Raw genomic sequence first — 20,325 nt, forward strand, 5'->3', positions numbered from 1 at the left:
TATATAATTTTATTTTTTAAATTCGATTTAAAAAAGTCTATGGATTCTTAACACAAAGAAACATCATAATTTAATAATGTAATTCTTTTTTAAATTATTAAAGTAAAATGCTCTTTTAATTATATTTAATTTAACTTAAAAAAGTTCTAAATATTTTATTTAAATTTATTTGTTACCAGAAGGATCAATGCGTTAATAACAAGCAAAACTGAACTTCTTGGCCACATTTTACTATTTGCTCTGACAGACTAAATACAATCGCTTTAAATATGATCGTAAAATTAATATTGAGTATTTCGATGTTGTCCAATTTTAACGACTGTTGTCATCGCATCACGTTTTCATCTATACTCTATGTCGGATTCAGTGTAGAGATTTGTTTCCTATTTAATTTTTTTACAGCCGTCTCTTTATTTTATTTGCATGATCTCATTACAGACAATCATTAATTAAAACAACGTCAATTAATTATTTTTATGTTTAGTAACTATAGAAAAGCATGGCATCGTATGGACGATCCTCAAACTTTAAGAGAATGTAGATTATATAATATTTCTAATTGAACTTTTACTGTAAGAATGTTGATAATTATAGTTATTAAAAGTAAGTTTGCAAAGATAAAGTTTAATGTTTACATTATTTTCTAATATCAGCATTATGATCTAATAATGATAAAACTAAATAATAAATGATTAAGTAAATGATAAAACTCTAAGGCAGGTCAATGAAAAATCTATATTATTTGATTAAAATTAAACGTATCAAAATACATATTTACCGTGCACTATTACTAATTTTATGCAATAGAACGGAAAGAACTAAAAGAAATTGTCAATATCAATTTTAAATAAGAAGTTAATATCTCAATAATGTTTAGTACTTCCGATAACGTATCGCGATCAATCAATTGACCGTCTATTCTTCATCGATCATTAAGTATATGAACAAGCCCTCGAGAACGGAGAGGATGTAATAATTACTTCAACATCCGTTATGACAATAGATGTATTTTCTGCTCAATTACACGTACAAGGATTCAATCTGACTGACCTATTTCTATGTATTGTAATTGCATTTATCGATAAATGATAATATAATATGTAACAGTAAGAAGTTTTGTGGAGAAAGAAATGACATGGAGATATATACAGGGTGTATAAAAAGTCCCGGACCTCTTAAATATCTTGAAAAGTAATCATTTTTGAGAAAAATATACAAAAGATGTAGGGTTGAAAATGATCTATTGACTGAGCTTATCAATTTGACCTTGGATGGTGCCACCAAGGTCAAGTCAAGGTCAAATTGATTTTTTAAACGAAACACCCTATTTTTGATTCTAGAATCTGTATATACACAATACTATAATCCTCATATCAAGAGTAACTGATATATTGTTAAAAATGTTTCTTATTATGTAAAAGAACGTTTATTATGTAGAATGTCTACTGTAACTAATTTTGTGTACATTTTCAGGGCTGAAGAGTCGCCAAGAAATCTGCGCAACTTTCATCAGTAGGCAGACACTGTCCGAACGCTTCTAGTAATAGCGGTTCCTCTATAACCGCTGTCTCATAATCTCGAAATGATATTTTTCCATCGTGATCGACGTCGAGTTTCTTCAAGGCCAGCTCCGATAGATCTTTCACTCCTTCGTCTGGATCTTCTTCACCAGGCTGCTTTATCAGGCAATTTCTATAAAATTTGGAATATATTTCATAACTATGAATAAAGCAGATACAACTAGCAATAAATTAAGACTTTAATCGCTTTTTACTTGAGCAGCTGAAAGATTTCGTCTTTTGTGATGTATCCGTCATTGTTTAGATCGTACACGTGAAAGCAGAAAACGATTTTGTCACGTAGACTACCCCGTAGGAACACGTCGAGTCCCATGATCCACGGTTCAAGTCTGATAGCACTCTCGATCTCTCGATCCCAACAACAAAATAAGCGCTCTACCAGAGTGTCTTCGGTAATTACGTGAAACGTGTTGTGGAGGAGTTCTCGAAAAATAGTTCTATCAATTCTCTGAGCACACACAATGTAAATATGAAAAAATTTTTTAATGTAATCTATATATTTGTTATTTTGTCTAAATAAAAAGTCGACTTTCAATTGCGTGTAGTGTAATTACCTCGACAGCTGGCCTCGATTGTGGCCTTCTGCCGATAGATATCGATCGTTCAACTTGTTGTTGGCTGGAATTGGTAGTCAACTTCTTGTAAAGTTTGCAGAGACTATCCAGTTCGACCCTGATGAAAGAAAATCATCAGATTAAACGAAAATCAAAATAGTTATATACGCGTACAAATAATTTTTTTATTCCGATTGAAAAGAAAATTGTACTTTTTTTTTGTAAATTGTGTAATTTTATTAACTTTTATTTGCCAATGCGAGTCCACTTAATTCCATTTGTTCTCGAGAGAATGATAAAATAAAAGACTGGAAAATTAATTTAAGAATTATTGCAATGCGTCTCTGCAAACTCGCCTGGAGAATCTTGTCTTTTTTTTAAGGGATTCGATCACTTTGACGATGTACGCGGAATTCCTGCCGCCTCCGCCTTCCGGCATCCTTCGGCGACGTCTCCTTCTTGATGACTCGTCCTTGTTGGAAGCAGCGGAGATCTGCCGCTTCGAGTTTGCCGACGCCTTGCGACCGCTCGTCAAGAAAATGGAAACGCTTTTCATGAGGGTCGCGCCGGCACGAACGCTTATGCCTGTCCGACGCTCGGCGTCGATGTCGGCGCCGGCGCCGACGCCCGGCTTTGCCCTCCCAGTTGGCGTAGCGTTTCGTTGTTCAGACATCTCTGTTCAATGACTAAAAGTTCCGAATTGATTGAAATTTAGGTTGTTGACATTATTAAAAATAATTCTAAATTATTCGAGTAGTTTTAGCTTCCCTTATACAAATTTTTCACCGTTTTTAGCCTGTTTTTAACCCGAGCGAACGGTTAGTTTGAGTGGTAAATACATGCTGTGTAAATTTGAGGTGAAAAAACGTGTCTTTAGTAATCACGAATACTCATAGCGGAAAAACGAATATTAAAAACGGACGATTCACTCAAAAATACACATGATCATACTCGCATAATACGTTTATCGTTCATCAGCGAAAAAACGAGTATTGAAAACGTAATCTTCTCAAAAATATTCATACGCATACTCGTTTATACTCATTATCATTCCTTCCGATACGCCACGAGAGCTTGCGAGTACAATAAACAGGCAGGAACGGGCTAAAAACGGGCTAAAAACGGTCCATATGCATGAGGGGTCTAAAAACGGTGAAAAATTTTTATAAAGATTTTTATTTATACAGCAGAAAATTAAGAATGATGGCATCTAGTCTTTAATAATTAAAATTTTTTCTGTTTATATATTGCATATTAATTATAATAAGTTATTGAAAGGCAAGATGGAAGAGATTATATTATACATAAAGATAAATGAATGAAGAACAGTAGCAGCAATGTAATGCTACTTATAAGTCTGAATATTTAAGATCTTTACAGTAGTATAATTAAGAAGAAAATACATACCTATAATAATCAAGTATAATAAATAATTATAATTAGTAATAAAAAAGAATCATCAATCGTACATGAAGATACAAGATTTAATATTATAAAGATACTTTTGTATACTGTAGTGTACAAAAAAATATAATATTTAAGATTGTAAAAAAAAAGGGGAAGTAAGATGAACATAATATAATGAGTTCAAAATGGGACATAATATGGTGAGAAGCAAGTAATTCGAAAGTATAGAAAGTCAATAAAGAAGAACAAACATATACTTTAAATGGAGCATTTACGATTGTAATAAAAATGTAAATCTGCTTAATAGGAATAGGAAAAAATGTATGAAAATAGAAACTGTTACTACGAACCGATATAGACATTTGAGTCGATTAATCGATAAGAAATAATTTACGGGGCGAGAGTGCGGTGGTCCTTTTTTTACATCTGAAAATTGCAAACAGCCAATCGTAACTCGTCAAAAGATTGCTTCTCTCTCGTGCAACTGAGTTATTATTATTTACGATCATATTTACGTAATTTCCTTGTAACGGTGTTGGTTTGTCGTCTTCGCCATTTTCGTGGCACGAATATTCCAATGAATTTAAATTGTACATTTATGTGCGCGTAACTTGGTCTGCGTGTACAGAGAAAAGAATGTAATTTGCTTAGAAAGAAAAATATCCGAGATGTATGACAGAAAGCGCGTAATAGATAGCGCTTGCGACGATTGTCTATATTTTACATTATGAATAGTGCATAAACTTAAATGTTATATATTTAATATTGTATTATATATCATTAATGTATACATTAAAATAATATACGTTGTTATATTGAAATATTAAAAAGTTTATGTCTCATAGTCGTTTTGAGAGATAAAATGTAAAAACTTTTCTTATTAAGCAATGAATACAACTCGCGCTGTATTTGTGTTTGAAACAAACCAACTCGTGTATTATTTAGGATTTGTATGATTTGAACACGCAGTGCCAGGTAGAACATAGGAAATAGAGAAAATCTTAAAGCACTTTTATACGTTCCATAACTATTTTTATAATTTTACTAAAACTTTAATTTTATATCTCTGTTTAATTAAAAAATAATATGACTTCAAGATTTTGCGTATCTTTAAACATAAAATTATATACATATATATTTTGACCAGAAAAAAAATTTTATTTTCAATAATCTAATAACATATTTTTAATTAACTTGTAAACTATCTAAATCATTTTTAAATGTGAGATCTATTTATGCAAACAGTAATAAAGCGCTTGAAATATGAGATGCAGTTCTTCAAGAACTATCATTTTGAATAATGCATGTCTTATCTTCCAGTAATCATCCTGAACAATCTTCCTTGAGAATCGCTTCTGTAAACGCGAGAGGACAATTCATAACGTACTAAATTACAATTTTGAGAAAGCATGCTATTAATCTGTATGCATGTGTTTGTGTTGGTGAAATATTGAAATTCCTCTTATTTTATTACGTTATATGATTTATTTATCATATGAATCGTTTTTCTTCTATCATTATTACATGTCTTTTATTTATTATAGAAAAATATTTCATTGAAAGCAGTTACGATAAAAATTCTATATATTTAATTCTAGCCTATTTTAGTCTACAAATTGATTTAATAGTTTAATTGTATATAAACTCAATAGAATAATTTTGCCAATAAATGCAATTTTACAAGGGAATACGAACTAGAATGAGAACTACGATAGCATCCTAAATTAGATCGCGCTGCGATAATCGACACGTACCTATAGATTCTCAATTTAACTTCTCTAATTTCTAACTCACGATAAACGTAACATGCATGTGAATTTCATTTCAATCTACAATAATCTACTGTACCTACATTGATCCAAATAATTTACTTGAAATTATCAATATTAACTAATTTTTCAGATTTTACAATAACAAAATAGAATTATAATAATTCAATTTATTTGAGAAAATATTTCATCAAAACGATTTTTTACGATTTTGAGTTGTCAATATTAATTATCAATAAATATTAATAATCGTTTTCAATTAAACTATTTTATCCTGAAAGATTTAACTTCTAAATAGAAGCAATAGTGATAAAATAATTGCCAATAAGAATCGCACAGTTTATTATTCAAAAAAATATTATCACTAAAAACAAAATTATGTCAACTAAGTGCATTGTGCAATTGAAGGCACTGAGATCTTGCGAGTAAAGATCATTTTCTTCATGTGAGAATGACTTGAAATGTTAAAATGTAATGGAATATTATTTAAATAAAATTTACTGACTCTTGTTTAGTTCATATGAATTTAATATGATTGACAAGTTCGATCAAATCAGAAAAAAACTTACCAATTAATGACAAAGAACTCCTTCGTCGCGACGAGGGTTTCGTCGTCAGCGGCGACTACGTATTATCGACCAAACGTATCAAATGTGATGAGACTGAAAAACAGTTTAACACGATATCAAACAACAGATCGGATATCGAAGTATAAATATTCAATATGTAACAGGACCAATCACTACAATAAAAAATTAGAAATTAAACGAAATTGATAATATATATTCTGTTCAGACATTTTATTATAATTATATTTATTCGTTTATCTATATATTCATTAGTTAATTAATTACAGTCTATAGTCAGTATCTATGTTATGTATTTATAATTATACAACAGAATTTAAGGATTTAATTTCTTAAAATATCATATAACTAATTTTTTATAACATTTGAGCATATCGAAAAAATTTGTTTTACATAATCGCTATTTTATTTGGCTGATCAACGGGGGAAATGTCAACACCGGAATTTACTTCTAAAATGGTTGTCGACGTTGGATGATGTTTTCTGAAACGTCCAAATTAATCGTTAATTAGCCAATGTTAATGACGCAGTCTGCAATTTCTTATCCTGATTGTTTTTGTGCCTCTCTTACTTGCATAACTTGTCTAAATATTTTCGAATTTGCACCACTTGACGTTGAATATCAATTAACATATTATTCATCCATTCTTCTGATGTTGCAAAAGTCGCGGCTCGTTCTGTAATTAATTTTAAAATACATATTAACTTCCTTTTTAATTGTATTACATTATTTATATGTTTTAATTTCTATATCATTTACATTTTACTTCAATATATCCAGACTTATTAACGCTAATATTCTTTGACATCGAGACATATTTTGACCAAAATTTTCAATTACTTACTGATTCGAATGTGCTTGTCAGTAATCTCTCCATCCGGATAAACAGTATCGATCTCTTTTATAGTATTGATTAAATCTTTTACACTATTAACGTTATTTAGTGCCTGCAAGATAGAATCTGTATTGTTAAATTTGACGTGCATAATTCTTGATTGTTCTTGAACAAGTTGTTCGATAACTGAGCTTAGCTGCTTTAAAAATTGTATCTAAAATGAACAATATTCAGTTTAAAGGTAACGTCTGTACTAAATCGCACGTTAATTAACAATTTATCATTAATTTGTATTGTTTAAATTACGTTACAGCATATTATCGGACCTCACGTTTATTGTTGGTCTCGTTTTCACTAATTTTTACGGCAAAGTTTATGAGTTTCTCGAAGTTTTCCTCGTACGATGCAATTAGCTCCTTTAATTGGTCCGGCGTGATTTCGGAAATTGTATCGCCTGTCAAATTAAAAAAATTACGTGTAATATTCTGTATCGATTTAATAATATTATAGTATCCTAATATGACGTATTTTGATATAAATTTGTATACACAAGATGCACTTTCTTTTCTTTAACATTGAGTAAATTATGACAGGAGAATTGTTCGCGTTATAATTATATATCACGTACCTACTATTGTTGCGTATTTAATATTTATCTTTAATATAAAATATAAAATATACAAATCCTACCTGCGTCTCTCACATTTGAAAGCGTGAGCGAGCGGCATTGCGCCTAAAAATTAAATTCTGAATAAAATTATAATATAATATTTAATAAAATTCTAAAAGATTTTAAGTGTATATAAATGGGATTTAATTTTCAGGTAACAAAAAATTGGATATATATACTTTTGAAAAACATTAATTTTAGAAATTGAGAAAATTTTAGAAACTTACTTCAATCGCGAAGACAGCAAATATAATTCCGAAGAACATCTTTATTTTTCGATTACTCGCGTAACTTTCTCACTTTGCTAAGTGAACTCTAATGAGATCGTATAATAAATGAGACCATTTTATAGGCATCGTACATTTTATAGTGTACGACTAAAGGCATATGTACATACATGTGATGTTTTAAAACATTTAATGAAAACATCCGGCGAGGAATGAACGTATCGTTGTGTATCGAAAACATATAGTCACGCGATAGCATAGATTTGTGTGATTATTCTGCACTATAAGATATCAATGTATTTAATATTATCAAAAGCGCAACTGTATCTTTATTGTCGTTTACATATCGATTACGTTTACAATTTTAATATTTTTCGAGTAAAATATATAATGGATTATGAATAAGGGAATTATTAATGACGTTTAACACATTGATCTTGAATTTGCATAGAATGACAATTATTTTTCAATGGGTGTCATGTCTTCTGCATTTAAAACTAAATGCGATTTGCATTCATAGACAACTAATTGAAGTACAATATGTAAATTAATTATGTCTAAATTATTTATAAGTAAGGAATCTTTGTGAATCAATCTAGATATACTGAATTATTTGCTAATTAACAACCAATAAAATAAATGTAGAAAATAATGACGCCTAAGTGTATCAAATTTAAAATTTGCAAGACAAAATAATTATTATACTGGCTGCGCGCGATTTACGAAATAAATTAGATAATTGGGTTTTATATTTTGTGTAAACAAATTTATTCCGTATGAAAATATGAACGTTTATACATATAATAAATGTACAAGTATAATTTATTATGTTACGTAAATCCATTCCTAATGAGCGCAGTGGTCGTTTCTTTAAGTCCTTTATCGTCCATATCTATTGCAATCAAAATATGTTATTGTAAGTTACACGCTAATAATTTTATCATATAATAACATAGTTAATAGTTGCAAATTCACAAAGTATTATCTAATTATAATTAACAATTAAGATTATATATATCTAAGATTTTTCTTTCTGTATTTTACAATTAAAGATTTTTTCAACGAGTTTGACCTGTTAAAAGTTCTTAATAATCGGTTTATAATATTTACCCAGAATTAACAAACTCTGAATTAGAATCCTCCAAATCCTCCAAATCCTCCTCTGCCTCCGTAACCACCGTAATGTCCGTAACCTCCGTAACCACCGTGATGTCCGTAACCTCCGTAACCGTGATATCCTCCGTAACCGTGATGTCCTCCAAAACCGCCATGTCCGAATCCACCACCGTATCCGTGGCCGAAGCCACCGCCATGTCTACTGTACGCGGTACGTTTAAGACGATCAGCCTCTGGTCCGGTTGCTGTGACTGTCGTTTGAAGATCTGAAAGAAGTTTTGGATTTAAATTTTATTTTAATTAATTCAGGCATCACTTCAATAATCATTAGATTACTAAATCTAGAGAGATAATTATTAATAGTGATTTGTTTATTGATTTGATATATTAAATTGTTATTTTAATTTTAAAAGAAAGACGCAATAATTTTATACATTTCTTTTGTCAATAAATAGTGAGTCGCATAATACAACATACACGCGAGATAAAATTGATCAAAATGTCAGCGTCAACATAAAAAGTAGATAAACGGGTTTCTCTTATTTGTATTTTTCACGCAGCATTAACATGACGCGCATTGTTCATTATAAACATAAATCAATATATTTCACAAATTATTACAGAATTTAAAAAATTATATTTAAAAGATGCACTTATATGTTTTAGATATAAATTTCTGTCCATTTCTTAAAACTTTCATATTTGCAAGAGAAACATAAAATATCTTTGTTTTTAAAGATAATAGAATTCAATTTTATTTAGCAATCTCTTAATATAAAATCAATAAAATGAGAACGTTTGGTTTCCAACGTTAAAATTTGATTTTCTGCAATACTTTCACTAATATCGTTTTTATCTTTACCTTGAAGCTGCGGCGAGGTTACTGGTAATGCTACTGCAACTGCGACAAGCAGAGCAACGAATAAAAGGATCCTTAACATTCTGATACTGATTGTGCTTCCAAGGGTACTCAGTGCCAAATGACGACAAGGAAATCGGCCAGGCAGTCTTTATATACCCGGAACCCGTTCATATTCCGGGATATCCCGACGACGCGCGTTTACGCAGATATACGAAACAGGCAGTTTGGGCCATGTCGAATCGGCTGTATATTATTAGCACGAATGAGCCTCTCTTTTGTTGTTGTAGAACTGACGACGTGTTGCTGTCCCTGGGATTACTGTCGTCCTTCACTCAGTGGAACGTCATTTTGTGACAAGTCCAGTAATCCACAGTATCGCTTGATAGGTCGTTTTAATTCCAAAATTGCGAAATTTTAAGAAAGTGCGAAAGAATACAGATAGATCACTAATAAGATTTTTTTTACACAATGATGATTAATTTATCAATCAATATTAATTAACGATTTTTATTTAATAATTTAATTAATAATTACTGACCTTGTAGTTATTATTATAATTATTGTGTGTAGTAAAATCAATTAGTATAAAAATTTCTAAAGTAATAATTTTAACTAAAGTAATTTAGTACCGCAGGTAAGAGAATGTATTATTAAATAATAATTAATAATATTTTGACAGTTTAGAAGATTTTTATTATATTTACTTTCATACAAAGATTGTTCCATATTTAATTTCTTAGTTTTTAATTCTTAACATAGAATAAAGCTGAAAAGTTTGGAAACTGTTCATTAAAACAATCGTTGATTTTTAATAGCAGAGTTCTAAAAAAAACAATCAGTTATGTTAGGGCCAAAATCAGGTTGAAGAGGATGAACTGTAAATGAGAAATTATGGATATACGCTGAAGAGAGTTCAACGATTGGCGTGACGAAGGTTTTTACGAAGAAAGACGTGAGTACTAATTTTGCCTGCATAATTAATGTTCAACAAGCTATTTGCGTTATCATCAAACATTTTATTCTTGACAGAACATATTATAATACTTTCGCCATCTTTATAAAACTGTGTGATAAAAATTCTTATAACGAAACAATTAAAATATAAGATTATCATAATATATAACATAAATTCTATATTCAGAAAGAACAATATTAACACGAGAGAAATTGTTATTACAAAATCCAGCATCCGGAAAATTTGTGAAAATGAAAACACATTTTAAAATTAACCCTTTTTATCTTCAAGCTTCTTACATTCCGTCGTTGCATAACTAGGTATTCAAAATACTATTTCTCAACTGCTTGTCGTGCATATATTCGTCTTTGGATTCATTGTCCAACATTAATTACACTTGGTCATCGCAATAGCCGGTTAGCTTAAAGAACCATGAAATCTTGCTTGCCTAGGGGATACATTAACGGTCAATTAGCCTTGGTCAACTGGCCTTGGTGTTTCTCGGGACTTCACAATCTTAGGTCGATGAACGAATATACTTCGGAATTCCCATTTGACAATAAGTATACTCTGTTCATTCACTATTATTAACACTGTACAATTTTAAGGTTAAGAATCTATTCAACAAACTACGTAACTTAATCATAATTTTTCTTAATTTTTTATTATTTATGTTCTATTAAATAATTGATTGGTTTATATAAAATAAGATCTTGTTGTTGAGAAATTAATTAAAAATAATTTAAAATATATATGCTACACACATACAATATTTACCTTTAATTCTTACAAAAGTATTTATAACACATTTTGAAATAGTGTATATATTTGTTTACAATCGGTTACGAAAATTTCAAAAGATTTACTCGGAATTTTTAATATGTATTAGTCTGAAACCTTGAAGATATTGTAACTAACATATTGTAAGAAGCATAATACTAGGAAATTTTACTATATAAAAAAAATAAGAAAATATTCCGATGTTGTAAGTAAAATTGCTTCAAATAATTTTCCAATTAGCGAACACTTCAAAGACACATTTACAAACAGAAATCCTCATTTCGTTCTAATGTAGAACAAAGTAATTAGCATATCTAGTATTCTGTATAATTGTCATATTATACATATTTACATTATATAAGAATCACTTATAGAATTTTGATAAAAGAATTTTGATCTGACGGATTTATTAAGACTGGAAAAAGTATACTCATACAAAAAATTCACGTGTCTTCTGCATCGTACTCAAACAGAATCGTTTTAAAAGTTACATCACGCTTAAATTTGGGACTTCCGATGATGGGTGTTGTATACGTAACATTCGCGTTATTATTATTCCTTTCAAAAACAAGTGATTGCAGTCTTGCTTGAGAATGCAAGATGACCCTACAATTTTGCAGTCACCTGTCTATTTTAATCTTACACTTAATTTTTTCGAAACATGATTTTTCCGACAAAGCAAACAATTAGATACTTACAAACAGTTATTGACGTAATAAGCGCACGTATATTTTGCAAAAACCAATGTCAATTTTTAAATTTTTTATTTATTAAAGTATTTAGTAAAATGATTATTTTAATTTTTTATTTTTCAAAAAATTAGAAGCAATTTTGTCATCGCATTTAAATTGTATAAACGCTACGCGCAAAGTTATTTTAGTATAAATTTTATTAATTGAGCCATCAAATCTCTTTATTTATAAATTTGTTATAAGTTTGTTTTTATTAATCATAATATTTCCAAACAAAGTAAATACTATCTAGATATGTTACTAAAAATTTCTTCTCACATTATCATACAACAAATGTTGCAATAAAGAATTGTACAGTTGTTGATATATTAAAATTCAAGATTTCTGTATATATGGATTTTTTAATTAACTCTACACATAAATTTGTAGCTAAATTTGATAAACTGTATTGAAAATGTATTAGTCTATAAATACATAATTCGTCTATCATCTGTTATATTGTATGTTATGTATGATAACTATATTTTTTTTATTACGGATTAACTTATTACAAATGATTAATAAAGTATAAGTACTCTGTTTTGAATAAACTTTAAAATGGCGCGTAATTAATTGTGGATCGTTTTCAGTGTGCGTGTATAATAATGAACATGTCAATTTTTTGAATCATATGTTTCTAAAATTTCTTATTATATTATATGCGCAAGATTTGAATTTTATGTAAATAAAATGTACAATATATGTTACATAATTGTCATAATAGTATAATTTACTTATATTTAGAAATTCAGAAAGTACAAAGAAGTATTTTCTTTTAATACTTTTTTATTCTATATTAAAATTTACATTTACAAAAGACTTAGGATAGATTGTTAAATGTATATAATATATATAAAATATTTATTTTTTTCTTAGAAAATTCATTATATATAATTTAAATTATGTGAATTCGGATTTTTCTCGAGTTATTTGGATATTTAGATTTCTAGAATTTTATTTTAAATGACACTTACTGTGTAATGAATATTTAATAACAATTCCTAATTCAGAAAAATATGAGCTACGATTGCGATATGCTAATATACTAAGTCTTTTATTATTATAAATTATGATTCTAGAATCTAGTATATTCCACAAAGAAGATAGGCATATTTTATTTTTGGAATGTAACTTGATATATCAATGAATGTATAGATATGTGATTAGAACAAATCATCTAAGTTTTGCTAAGCTCAAACAATTACTATATGTCTGAAAGTTTACTATAAAGTAATACAACAATAATTTAAAGCTCAATATATATAATCTAAATATTAGAAGATTGCAAGTTTAGTTTCTGTTAATGTCCACTTAATAATGTATCTTTACGTAATAAATTGCACATTCTTAAAAACAAGTTTAATATTGTTGTTAATTAGTTTTGCTTTCTTTTAATCAAAAATTCTTTTATGTATGATTTGATAATATTTTTATATCTGAGATTTGATAAATATTTAATCAAAAGACTTGACAATTACATAGATAATGTGTGAGTTGTCCAAAAGGAATTGTCTTAAAAACTTCTAAGCGAGTTCAATTTGTTAATTCGTTGATCAGTTTAACAGTTATTCCTTATACGGCTGCGGGCGTTGTTTCTTTCTAACAAAAATACAAAAATTGTATTAATTTAAAAAATATATATATTTACTTGTACATATATATATTTGTTTTTATTTCTTGCAACGATTTGTTTAAATAAAGATAATTTTTCTTTACAAGTATACTTGAATTAATTCAATATTAATTAAAATAATTTAATAGAATCTTTTTTTCCACTGCGATTAACTAATCACAATAATTCGTTTTTTAGCGCAGTGTTTTTCTTAATGAAGGCAATCAACGAAAGGAAAAGATAACTCACCCAGTTGGAGATCCGCCATAGGCAGTGGCTACTGAGCTGGCAACTCCGCCTTTCCCTGTAGAGTAACTATTTGCGATGGCAGTGATGGCACCAGGGATAGACCCGGATGATCCAGCGCGAGTGGCCAGTCTTGGAAAGCTGAAGACCATAGGGAAGAAGTTGTTCAAATGGGGATATTTCTGACGGCGTCTGTTGCCCTTAAAAGGTACGAACGGCACAACCGGTTCATCATCTTCCTCATCCACTTCATCCTCATCGTCGTCATCATCGTCAGCGTTAACAGTCACGGGCGTCTTATGCGTTTTCTTGGTATGATGCACCTTTGGTCGGGATGCTTCCGTGGCAGTAAACGGCGGTTGCGCAATTTCTGTAGTTAACGGAATCTGCTCCAATTCGTGATGTCCCTGTAGGAATAATATAGATCTCCATGTTGTATTTTAGAGAGAACTATTCACTAAATAGGTCGATATTTATAGTCTTACAAAAGACTTTATTTCGTCAATATAAACGTAAACTAATCTTATAATTATAAACGTGATCGAAGCATATAAAATTGATCTTGCCACAAATTATGGATTTACTATATATTTCCGTTTTGCTTTGAAGTTTCATTTAAGAATCACTTTTACATATACATATATCTAATATAAACCCCACCAAATCATTGTACCTGAGGGGTCAAAGAATCCTGATGATGATGGTAATGATAATGCGGATCGCCAGGATGAAGCTGTTCCTCCTCATCGTAACGATGCTCGTGATGCTGCTCCTCCTCATGGCGATGCACCTCGTTTCGATGATGATGATATTCGCGTTCCTGCTCTTCAAACGCCGGCGCTGCCTGTGCCTCGGCGCTGGACACTTCCTCGGTTGGTTCTGGGCCACCCTTGAGATGCGGTGTGTGCACACCACCGAAGAAAGCTTCGCCACTCACAGCATTTCCTTGTGCGAAAACGCCTGTTGCCTGGTCGCCGTTATTTGTGCGACGTATCGGTCTATAGTAACCGGTGAACATCATCGTTCTGTGTGGATAAGGGCGCACGGCTGTCCTCTTTTCTCTCAGAAACATTACAGGATTGCCGTAAGTATCCAGCGTCACAGAAACTGTAAATAATACAAATTTTTTATTTAATAATAAATAGGTGTATTATATTATTTTTCATAAATCTTTAGCTTTGTTTTGGAGAAACAGATCTTTATATATCTATTAATCGAACATTAACAGAATAATTATTGCTACTTGCATTTGAAATGATCGGGATGTATTATTTATGACATAATTTTATTGTATTGTTAATTTTTCTACTAATTACGTAACATCTAAGAGAGTTGGAAATCTTTTTATAAGGACAGTTTCTTATACACTGTTCACAAAATGTGATTTTTAAAAACTTTAAGAGATGCTTCAAATTAGAAGTATATTAGCTTTCAGCGCTTACTAGGCTCAGTCGGAATCACCCTCGACTCCGCTATTGCGACCGACGCCATCGCAATTAGAACAAAGCTAACGTAGTTGACCATTCTCTCTCTAATCTTAACCCGAATTCTTTCGTGACGATTCTTTTTCGACTCTGATCATTCGTTTCTTTAGAAATCCTCCAGGAAGTACCGACTTTTTCGTGTTTTAGCGACCTTCGATGGAAAATACGGATAATTAAGCGGTACACTTCCACCGATCTTGCCGATCTTGATGCACCAACTTTTTGCACGACGCTGGTAGTCTTTACCGTCGCAATAGCTTTTATACCAAGAAGCACACGGACATGCAGGACAATGGGATGGGTAGGTACCTTGATATGGGGGTATGGAATGGGTCGGACCTATTGGTGGATACACAGGGGATACGGGATGCCCCACCAGCCTTCGTCAAGTGGTCTCTTATACGGTCGGGATCGCGGTAAAATAAGCGCACGCACCGTCAAGTTTTACGTGATCGTCATGACCGATGCGAAACGTGAATTAATTGTGATTCGCGCCGATAACAATCTGGATTCGCGGGATCGGACCGATATGAGGAATCGCGATGATCTGTCGATCTGGTTGTTCTATGCATGTAAATGACATGGAATTATTGATGGATATGCACCACATATATCTAAAAGAAAAGTTCTAGATAATCATTATATGCGAAAAAATGACCTTATTGTACCGCATAAATATTCGATTGCATATGAAATGTCTATTGTTTCGATAAACTCATTAACATTTATAACGTTTATAATAAGGTCCAATAAATTAGGGGAGAATGGATTGTGAATTTAGATTGGTACATACTGATTTGTGGTACATTTTTTATCAGTTATATGTTCTCTTATCTATTCAATCTATTTATCCTATCTTTTTTGAATGACCATGGTCAATCAATGAAAGAGGACATTGAACGATTCATAAATCCTGAATCACAGAAAGAATCAGGTTGGTTCGAGGCGTTTGGCTCATGACTGAAACAATGTGTTTGTAATGAATTCGCTTGGGAAACGGCGAGAATGTGAATGGGCGATGGTTGACGAATGTCGTAGAGGGCCGATGGCTCTTCACTTTCCCTCTTTCGCGACGTAAGTTACTGAGTCACCCCGATCAAGACGCGATAGAGGAATCTAACGTGCCAGACAAACAGACTCGCGGGCAGCTTCATGCATTTTCAATCGATCTAAAAATATACACGATCTGAGAATCGAAGGATTTTATTTGCGTTTGCCGTTTTCCTCATGCCCCTTCTGAGAAAGTAAAGTAGCAATAAAATTAAAAGATCGATAAACGTTGTTTATACAAATTATCATATTAATTAAACGTTTGTATAACATAGAATTATATAAATCAAAATTCAAATTTAAGCCAAAATAACGACCGCGCATTTGCAAAAACTTGTGTACCTATAATCAAATGCAACCACAAGAAAGTCGAGTCAGTAAACTTTATTAAAAGTTATGAGGGATGCGCCGTTGCATTCGTCACAAACATAAAATGTAAATAGCAGCAGGGACACCCAATGAGAGCACGTCGCCTGTGTAGGGATCAGATAATACCGCGTCTGCTTTTGCAGCTGAAGATGATGAAGCGTAGTTGAAGGGAGACTGACATCAAGACGGATCCGACTATGTTTTACTATTCCAGACATGACAGCCACGGTCACCACCATTGGACTCTTACAGACTTCTTGATCATCCCCGAAGAATTATCGTCACCTCTGACCAGCCGTACCCGTTCGGACGAGTATGACTGACATAATATTAATTCTAAGAAGTCACACGTGCGGTCGTAGGGAGTTACGTCAAACTCGCATCATTATCGGTGGATGGATCCGGTACCTTTGCATAATCGTTTGAAACCGTTTGTTCAGCTGTTCTAAGGAGAGACCTAATATTACACAATGGAAACTTTTTTTATAATGTGCGATTGTTAAATATTTTCATAAATTAATGTATTAGAACATTTTAACCTTTTATTGCATTGATAAAATGTCCTTTGTGTTTGTGTCTCCTTATTGTAAATTATTTACCCTTTATCGTGTGCAATTATATTATATTAATAATACTATTTACAAAAAATGCATAAGAGTAAAGGTAATTATTTTTCAATTATAAGTGGAAATTAGATCAGAATAAATAAAATAAGAAAAAGAATTTTACTTTTTAGTCTAGCAATAAGTGGATTTTTTGGAGCTTAATATAATATTAATATAATAAATTTACAAACACACATTTTTCAGTTCTATGAACTGTTTATATTTATTGTACATATGTAAATGAATATATATGACAACATTTATTAAATTGTATAACAGCAATTGGTAAATAAGATCATATTTAACGTTCAATTCAAAAGATTACGTCAATGATTACCTTCGTTCTTGTCCTTGAAAAAATCATTTTTGTTAAACATGAGTCAAGATTAAATATTTATTTGTTGTATCTGTACTAAGTTGAAGTTATTATATAACGCGTGATTCAGTGGATATCAAGAATCGAAGAATTGCTTGTAAATTTCGTATTTGCATTTGCGAATTAATTCGGCGATTGCGATTCCTTAGCTTGCAGTAGGAACGTCTCTAGTATATGAATCCGGAGAACTGTGCGACGCTGATGTGCTACGGAGATTGATTTTAATGCCCTCCCAAAAGGAAGAGGCAGCGATGTATAAAAATATTCCGGGGGGAATGATGTACGAATTTTGCGATACCAACTGCGATACGCCTACCTTCTGTCAGACACGCTACTTTTTGATCCGTCTGGTCACGCTCAGAAATACGATATGCGTGACTTGGAAAGCGGTGCGATTCGGGATTGATTCATGAAATAACGCGAACTCACGATATAACGTCTGCGATACCGGAATACGAGCACAAGAATCGAGCCGCTTATATCTGACAGATGTGAGTTAGAATAAATATAAATGTTATTAATACCAGTAGAAAGCCTATAACAGTTTAGCACGAATCTTAGTTGCTTATATATAATTTCGCGTGAATTTATACACTGATATATGTAGTCTTTCGACTCCCGGGTTCGATTCTCGGCCGAGGTAATATTTTTAGCAATAAGAAGAATTATTATTTTCAGATTTTAATGTAGTTTAACATCGATATAAGATGCCAAAAAGAGCATCAATTAATTATGAAATTGTTGATCAATTTAATTCGTACTACGATAGTACTACGGTTATAGTTTATTAGAGTTGCGTTTCAAGACCGACAATTGTTCGGCGCGCAGTTTGGAAAGACTACACATATTAGTATATAAATTCACGCGAAATTATTTACATATATAGGGGAAAGTGGGCGAATTGTGTGCACCTAAGGGATATTTGTTTTTCTGGAATGGTTTTCTAAGTTCAAAGCGATATAAATAGGAAAATAGAAACTATAAACATTCTCCTACCATTACGTATTCTTATATTGAACAGATTTTCATTCAGCAAGGTTGTATTTGGCAAAAAGGAAAAAACGGAAAAGTGAAAAAATTTGTCACGCTTCGGGTAATTGTGCTTATGAGTTAGGGAATTGTGCGCAAAGCAAAAGTTGTATAGGAAGTGAATGAATTATGTAATGTTGACAAAGAAAAAATCATAAAATACATTTATAACATTATAATATAAATATATATTACATATATTATATATATTTAGCAAAAATATAAAACTAACCTCTAATAATATTAATGCACATAGACTTTAACAAAAATACAAAATTAACCTAGTTGCTAGGTAATATTAATGGATATATGCAGATACTAAATTTTACAAAAACTTTAGTAAAAATAAAAAATTAACCTCTAATAATACTAATGCATATAGACTTTAGCAAAAATACACTCAAAAATACCTCTGCTCACAGTTGCTCGTCACGATCTGACTCTATATGAAATACGATTACTTCAATACTAGTTAACCAAACTTAATAAATAATGGGTAAAAAAAGGCGCACATAATAACGTACTTTAATAACGTATGCAACTTTAAACCAACAAATTAAAAATACGGACTTACCACCTTATTTTCTGAATGCTGAACAAGAAAATGTATGTTTTCACTTTTTTGTCTTTCACTGTTTATCAACGTACTAGGTCATATCTTTTGTGGTTATAACTGAAGAGGACGACATTCTGCGTAAAAATTTCATCACGGTGATGTCTCCATTTATCGGCAAAGTACCAAACCAGGATGCGCACAATTACCCGCTGCGCACAATTCGCCCACTTTCCCCTAAGTAACTAAGGTCCATGTTAGACTGTTATAGGCTTCGTATTCGTATTAATTATGTTATTACATTGGCGGTCTTTAGAATTGAATATTGTATAAATATTATATGTTAATCTTTTGAGAATCCATAATTATATTAAAATTTGTCAGCTTTCAATGCGTCACAACTGAGCTATTATTTATAAACTTAATAAGAGATAAATCGTTGTACTGTATACAAATTTATTCATGATTCTTGCTAATAAATTTTTAGCAAATTAATATTTTTGTCGTCTAACAACAGTATGTCATAAATAAATATAGATACAATACATAGTTTTTTTCGCACATGAACAAAACTTAAGGAATTTAAAGATAAATAAGAGAAATCCTTTTTCTCTCTTTTCTTTAATATATGTATTGAAATGTACAATTTAAATAATAATTATTATTTAATAATAATTACTATTAGTATTATTGATTATAATATTGATTATAATCAATAGACCGGATTTCAAGTAGCACGTGGTTGGTTTGGAACAATGCTGAACGAGTTCAATGACCATGTATACTACATCTGAAACCGATTTGAAAATAAGGCATTTTTATAGGCACGAACAGAAAACAGGTGCGTCTAGTACCGTTGAATCACAATTATTTTGAGTCTTCTTTAAAATTCGCAATGCATACCAGAAGTGTATAACATGTAAAACT

The 20,325-nt window shown here is 31.0% G+C and overlaps 2 protein-coding genes across 2 annotated transcripts; both read right to left on the reverse strand.

Moving 5' to 3' along the window:
- Positions 1 to 1,469: 1,469 nt before the first annotated feature.
- LOC108782380 (uncharacterized) lies at positions 1,470 to 15,456 on the reverse strand. Its single transcript, XM_018550654.1, has 14 exons — positions 15,375 to 15,456; positions 14,606 to 15,039; positions 13,936 to 14,339; positions 13,653 to 13,673; positions 10,653 to 10,671; positions 8,752 to 9,012; positions 7,631 to 7,669; positions 7,424 to 7,466; positions 7,060 to 7,187; positions 6,743 to 6,947; positions 6,469 to 6,574; positions 2,135 to 2,252; positions 1,775 to 2,028; positions 1,470 to 1,692 (listed from the first exon to the last, which is right to left on the reverse strand). Exons 1-14 carry the CDS (start codon positions 15,454 to 15,456, stop codon positions 1,470 to 1,472), a joined length of 2,337 nt encoding a protein of 778 aa, XP_018406156.1.
- On the reverse strand, positions 8,406 to 9,728 carry LOC108782407 (cold and drought-regulated protein CORA-like). Its single transcript, XM_018550685.1, has 3 exons — positions 9,609 to 9,728; positions 8,741 to 9,012; positions 8,406 to 8,522 (listed from the first exon to the last, which is right to left on the reverse strand). The coding sequence occupies exons 1-2, from the start codon at positions 9,685 to 9,687 to the stop codon at positions 8,762 to 8,764; spliced, it is 330 nt and encodes a 109-aa protein (XP_018406187.1). The 5' UTR covers positions 9,688 to 9,728; the 3' UTR covers positions 8,406 to 8,522; positions 8,741 to 8,761.
- Positions 15,457 to 20,325: the final 4,869 nt, after the last annotated feature.

Source organism: Cyphomyrmex costatus, unplaced genomic scaffold (assembly GCF_001594065.2).
Source record: "Cyphomyrmex costatus isolate MS0001 unplaced genomic scaffold, Ccosl1.0 scaffold125, whole genome shotgun sequence".
Classification (NCBI taxonomy): Eukaryota; Metazoa; Arthropoda; class Insecta; order Hymenoptera; family Formicidae; genus Cyphomyrmex; species Cyphomyrmex costatus.

Bases quoted from the DNA above. Each gene is read 5' to 3' on its own strand.
- LOC108782407 (XM_018550685.1), bottom strand. From the start codon at position 9,687: ATGTTAAGGATCCTTTTATTCGTTGCTCTGCTTGTCGCAGTTGCAGTA. The intron at 9,013-9,608 runs GTAAAGATAAAA...AACTTCTTTCAG, and splicing joins AACCTCGCCGCAGCTTCAAG to ATCTTCAAACGACAGTCACA.
- LOC108782380 (XM_018550654.1), bottom strand. From the start codon at position 15,456: ATGGTCAACTACGTTAGCTTTGTTCTAATTGCGATGGCGTCGGTCGCA. The intron at 15,040-15,374 runs GTAAGCGCTGAA...TATTATTTACAG, and splicing joins GGTGATTCCGACTGAGCCTA to TTTCTGTGACGCTGGATACT. The intron at 2,029-2,134 runs GTAATTACACTA...GTGTGTGCTCAG, and splicing joins AATCGAGGCCAGCTGTCGAG to AGAATTGATAGAACTATTTT.